Raw genomic sequence first — 5,923 nt, 5'->3', positions numbered from 1 at the left:
GCTTTTAGAGATTCACATTAAGAAAATAATGAGTCAGGCAAAGATTTTATCACAATAATTTGAACAAAACTTTAAAAAATTGAAGGCCGGGAGCGGTGGCTCACGCCTGTAATCCCAGTACTTTGGGAGGCCGAGGCAGGTGGATCACCTGAGGTCAGGAGCTCGAGACAAGCCTGACCCACATGGTGAAACCCCATCTCTAACAAAAATACAAAAAATTAGCCGGACATGGTGGCGCGCGCCTTTAATCCCAGCTACTCGGGAGGTTGAGACAGAATTGCTTGAACCGGGAGGCGGAGGTTGCAGTGAGCCAAGATCACATCATTGCATTCCAGCCTGAGCAACAAGAACGAAACTTCGTCTCAGAAAAAAAAAAAAAAAAAAAAAAAAAGGAAAGTGACAGCAAGGGGCTGGGGGGTGGCAGGCTCTCGCGGAAGAGTTGGAGACTCGAACTGGTCCTACTTCTATCTAGTTTGGGTAAATTCGCCAGAACCACCCAAGTTCAAGTGAATAAGCCGCAGTTGACCACCCTGGTGCCGCCTCTCCGCTACCCTGTCTGAACGTAACGCCAGGGGGGCCTCGTTCATCCCCTCAAATCGGCAATCTGGAGAATTCCTCTGGGCCACGAGGGGCAATTGATGGCCAGTGCCATAAATAATATCAGCCAGGCCTGGGCCGGGCCTCAGTTCTGAGACCAAGGCAGCGTAGGAACCGCGACCTCAGCCCTGGGGTGGGGCATCGCGAGTCCCGGACCGGCGGACGGCTGGTGCTCACGCCAAACTGTCGCAAGAGCTTCCAGGACTCGCTTCCGGAGTTCCGCCCGCCAGTCGCGAGCGGAGGAAACGGGCAAGCGGCCCAGGCGCCGCCGTGGATTGGCCCGCCCCGAGCTCCTGGCCATGGATTGGTCGCCCGGACGGGGCGGGGCCACATGGCCTAGGGCGCCATCTGCAGCCGGCTAGACACCCGTCGGAGGAGTCCTGCGCGTCCCCATCCCAGAAGCCTGGGAACTCGCCCGCCCTCGGCACGCTGCCCGTTGGCCCCTGTACTGTCCACTCTTCCCCCAGCGGTATCTCGGGCCCGCGCTGAGCGAGTTCTTGCGGCTGCCAGGAGGCGTGAACTGCGAACTATGAGCGTGGGCTTCATCGGCGCCGGCCAGCTGGCCTGTGCGCTGGCGCGGGGCTTCACAGCTGCAGGCAAGCGTATGGAGGCGGGAGGCGGGAGACGGCTTCGCGGGCAGTCCCGGGTCCTGAGTCCCGAGCGGGCCTCCGGCCCCACAGCATGAACGAATGAAAGGGGAATTTGCGTCCGGTGGGGTAGATGAGACTCTGGTTAAGCAGCAAGTGCGTCTTCTGTCCTCGTAGGGCGTTGAGGGGGAGAGGGACACTGGCACTGTTAGGGCGGCTCTGGGTTTTAATTCTGCTTTCCCAGGGAAAGCATGAGAAAGGGCTGGGCCGCGACCCCTAGTTGAAAAGTCCGGTCTTCTGCAGGCATCCTGTCGGCTCACAAGATAATAGCCAGCTCCCCGGAAATGGACCTGCCCACGGTGTCCGCGCTCAGGGTAGGTGGAGCGGGGCGGGAAGCGGGTGGAGGCCCAGGAAAAGGATAATCTGAGATAAAGTGAGTCCGGCCGGCCCCTGTACCCCTGTGCTGGTCTCTGGCCGGCGGTGACCTCCACTCCAGGAACATCACAATCTTTCCACCTTCTGTTGGGCAGCTCAGTGTGGTGGGAGCATCCAGTCAGACACATACCGGGGGTCAGATCCAGACACTGGAGTGTTAGAGGATTAACTGAGATCATTACATGAGGAAAGCACCTGGCACATAGTAGGTACCCAATAAATACTTTTTTTTTTCCCAGACAGGGTCTCACTCCGTTGCCCAGGCTGGAGTGCAGTGGTGCGATCTCAGCTCACTGCAACCTCCGCCTCCCGGGTTCAAGCGATCCTCCCGAGTAGCTGGGATTACAGGCACCCACCACTCCCTACTAATTTTTGTATTTTTAGTAGAGAATACTGTTGGCCAGGCTGGTCTTGAACTCCTGGCCTCAGGTGGTCTGCCCGCCTCGGCCTTCCAGAGTGCTGGGATTACAAGTGAGACACTGTACTCATTTTTCTTAATAGACTAGTTGTATGACCTTAAAGTACTCAGCCACTTTGAGGCTATTTTCTCATTTACAACAGTGGCCACTTTGCTGTTATTCTGAGTCATGAATGAGCATGTTGGGAAGAATCTGGTGAGTTAGTTGTTCTGCTCTCCAAAAACATATTCCAAGTCTTCACCCAAAACCTGTGCTGTGTGGGAGAGGATGGCTGATGAGGCGGATGACAAGTAGTGTTTGTGCCAAGGATGGGCTGATGTCCCCAGTACTAGAGGGTCTGGCTTCTCATTTTGGAGTTACAGAGGGATGGGTAGCCATGCTGGCCCTGGGCCACATGAAGACTGTGCAGTCCCATGAACAAGTGGCCAGGATAGGGACAGGGCCTGACTCAGCTGTGCTTCTGACCCTCAGGTATTTGCATTTTCCTTTTCCCTGCAACTCTTCACTATGGGGCCTTCTTACCTGGCAGAGGAGTGCCTTAGGTGCCAGAAGATTGGCAGGGAAGAAGGGCACCACTTCCTGTTTGCCATGGAGAAGCTTGTCATGTTCCAAGCTTACTTGCCTGGAGTGTGCTTACTTGGCCAGTAACAACAATGGGAAACAATATCATTTAGGGTAGAGGCAGAACCCTGAGGGCATAGGGCTAAGGATTCCAGGCTGCAGCTGGCAGAATGGGTTTGGCAGGGGTTCAGCTCCTCCCTGGGAGGCCTTGGCATAGCCAGGCTGCTCCAGCACTGTGAGCTGGGAGACTCCTCTTGCAGAAGATGGGCGTGAACCTGACACGCAGCAACAAGGAGACGGTGAGGCACAGCGACGTCCTGTTTCTGACCGTGAAGCCACATATCATCCCCTTCATCCTGGATGAGATTGGGGCCGACGTTCAAGCCAGACACATAGTGGTCTCCTGTGCGGCTGGTGTCACCATCAGCTCTGTGGAGAAGGTGCCCGTCTCAGCCCTGATGCCCCTTGTGTGAGGGGAGAGTTGACCCAGGGATGGCAGCTAATGGGTGGATGCTGGTAGGAGGTGTGCTCTGCCCACTTACTTGGCTCTCTCCCTTACCCTAGAAGCTGATGTCGTTCCAGCCAGCCCCCAAAGTGATTCGCTGCATGACCAACACACCTGTGGTAGTGCGGGAGGGTGCTACAGTGTACGCCACAGGCACCCATGCCCTGGTGGAGGATGGGCAGCTTCTGGAGCAGCTTATGAGCAGCGTGGGCTTCTGCACTGAGGTGGAAGAGGACCTCATTGATGCTGTCACAGGGCTCAGTGGCAGCGGGCCTGCCTACGTGAGGCCCTCATTTGCTTACTCAGCTTTCCAGGAACCCAGGCAGCAAGATGGGCTGGCAGGCAGTCTTGGGCAGGGGGTGGCACCCACCTCTTGGGCACAGCTGGCTGGTGGAGGATACTGACCCTTGGAGCTAGTTCCAGTCATCAGTAAGCAGACCTTAGGAAAGGTGCCTTCAGTGCCTATGGCCTGGGGCTTAGTGAGTGTCCCCACAGGCATTCATGGCTCTGGACGCGTTGGCTGATGGTGGGGTGAAGATGGGTTTGCCACGGCGCCTGGCAGTCCGACTCGGGGCTCAGGCCTTGCTGGTCAGTATCTTTCCCCTGCATGTTCAGAACCAGGGTGTGGAATGGGGGTTCTCGTGGGTCACTGAGCTGGGGCGGGGATTCGTTGGGAAGCTGAGGTAACAGTGGGTGTGGGGAAGCCTGTCCCAGTGTGCACCAGCAGCTTTCTCCTACTGCGCCCTTCCCCATAGGGAGCTGCCAAGATGCTGCTGGACTCGGAGCAGCATCCAGGCCAGCTCAAGGACAATGTCTGCTCCCCTGGGGGAGCCACCATCCACGCCCTGCACTTTCTAGAGAGTGGGGGCTTCCGGTCTCTGCTCATCAATGCAGTTGAGGCCTCCTGTGTCCGAACACGGTGAGTCCACCCTACTGTCCTCTGCCCCTGGTCCTTCATTCATAGTTGGCCCCTGGGCTGAGTTGAACACCATTTGTGTAACCTGTTGTCTTGGGTCCCATTTAGCAGTGCTGGAGTCTGTGCCCTGTTAATAACCATGACTTAATAGTAGATTTTGTTTACCTAAGAATTTGCAAGCCTTACTTCATTTAATGCTCACTGCATTTCAGCTAGCCAGGATTAACTTTATAGATGGGAAGTTGAGGCTCAGAAACAATTTTCCCAAGGTCAAACAGCTAAAAAGTGATGGAGACAGGATTCTGATTTCAGTCTATGACTCCAAACCCTGTACTTTCTCCATATAATCACAGATAACACTTGGGGCTCTGTCTAGCTCAGATCAAATGAGATAAATAAGACAAACCCATGTACTAGTTGGGAAGCATTTGTCTTGGGGCTCTAATTTTTGATGGTGTGAGATCAACAAGCTTGAGGGTTGTGTGGATAGTGGAGACTCAAAGCTCTGCCCCAAGGTTTATTGCCTTCCCTCAATTTTTCTGGGGCTTTGTCTGCAGAGAGCTACAGTCCATGGCCGACCAAGAAAAGATCTCCCCAGCTGCCCTTAAGAAGACCCTCCTAGACAGAGTGAAACTGGAATCCCCTGCAGTCTCCACACTGACCCCCTCCAGCCCAGGGAAGCTCCTCACAAGAAGCCCGGCCCTGGGAACCAAGAAGGACTAAGGCAGCATCTACCCCCTCTGATTCAGAGCCCTCAATTGAGAGGCCTTGCCCCCCAACCCACCCGCCCTCTGTTGTCCCTCCTCAGCTGTGCAAGTAGAAGACAGGCTCAGGTAGTTTTCAGGTCCTTGTGATAAAACCTCCTTAAATCTGTTCAGAGCAAGCAGTGCAAGCTTCCTCTCTGCCCCGTGTTGGAAGATGCTGTAAAGGGTGGTAGATGCTGGAAGCCAGACACAACCCTGCATATCCCCCTCAGTTGGCGGAGAGTGGGTCTGGGACTGGAGTCAGCCCAGCTGGGAAGAAGGGCTGGGGAGGATCTGCAGCTGGAGCCCGAGGCAAGGTTAGTTTGATGCCAAGGCAAAGAGGTGAGAGAAAACATGAAAGGGGCTTTTCTCTGAATTGGTAAATGGGAAAGAAGTGAGCAACTTAAGATTGTCACAATTAATCACAAGTGTACAGAATTAGACTGTGTTTATATTTAACTTTGCTTCATAGGTGTACCATTTAACGAGTGTTATTTAATGGTAAGTTTAAGTACTTTAATAAAGTTTATTTTTAAATATCTTACTTTTCTTAGGCTTAATCTTAAATAATCATCCTGCAGAAATCAACGCCCTTATGAGGTCCTCCCTGCTCCTCTGCGGGAGCGTTGTCCAAGAGCTGGAAGTAGGGATGAGAGGGATAAGGGGCCAGGCCCTGGGGGCTCTAGAACAAGGTGTTGTTCTAGAATGAGCCAAAGCCAAAGACAGAAGAGTCAAGTGAGCTGCATGGGGTGTCGGACAGCAGCCCAGAATAAAGGGGAAAGCCATCTGCTTCGATGTGGGGCAGGCACTGTAGTGAGCATTTGATTCCCACAGCTGCCTTCTGAAGGAGGAACTGTTCTTTTCCTCAACTTATAGAAGATGTTGAGGCCTAGAGGGATAAGCAGCTTACCCCCAGTTGTGCTGCTGGTCAGTGGTGGGGCTGTCCGTGTACTTAGCTATCAATTCCACAGCCTCCCAGAAACAGCTGGGCGTGCCGTGCACACAGCCAGACATCCGTGCTCCCTCTAGGCAGGCCAGTGTGTGCCTGGTGCTTGTTCCCGGGAGCTCCCTGCCTATGCAGCAGGGCTATTAGAAAGGTGTGGGCATTGGCATCAACATCAGCTCTAGGTTCAAATCTTAGATTCCCCTGTTTTCTACAC

General features: G+C 54.2%; 1 protein-coding gene across 1 annotated transcript; it reads left to right on the top strand.

Moving 5' to 3' along the window:
- Window positions 1-950: 950 nt before the first annotated feature.
- Window positions 951-5,304, top strand: PYCR2 (pyrroline-5-carboxylate reductase 2). The gene is made up of 7 exons (XM_012459806.2): window positions 951-1,193; window positions 1,488-1,558; window positions 2,860-3,039; window positions 3,164-3,385; window positions 3,600-3,692; window positions 3,860-4,023; window positions 4,578-5,304. Exons 1-7 carry the CDS (start codon window positions 1,127-1,129, stop codon window positions 4,741-4,743), a joined length of 963 nt encoding a protein of 320 aa, XP_012315229.1. The 5' UTR covers window positions 951-1,126; the 3' UTR covers window positions 4,744-5,304.
- The last annotated feature ends 619 nt before the right edge of the window (window positions 5,305-5,923 follow it).

This window comes from Aotus nancymaae, unplaced genomic scaffold (genome assembly GCF_030222135.1).
Source record: "Aotus nancymaae isolate 86718 unplaced genomic scaffold, 86718_ANA_hifiasm-v0.15.2.pri h1tg000032l_0, whole genome shotgun sequence".
Lineage (NCBI taxonomy): Eukaryota > Metazoa > Chordata > Mammalia > Primates > Aotidae > Aotus > Aotus nancymaae.
Note: the sequence above shows the minus strand (reverse complement) of the source record. Positions and strands in the feature narration are given on the sequence as shown.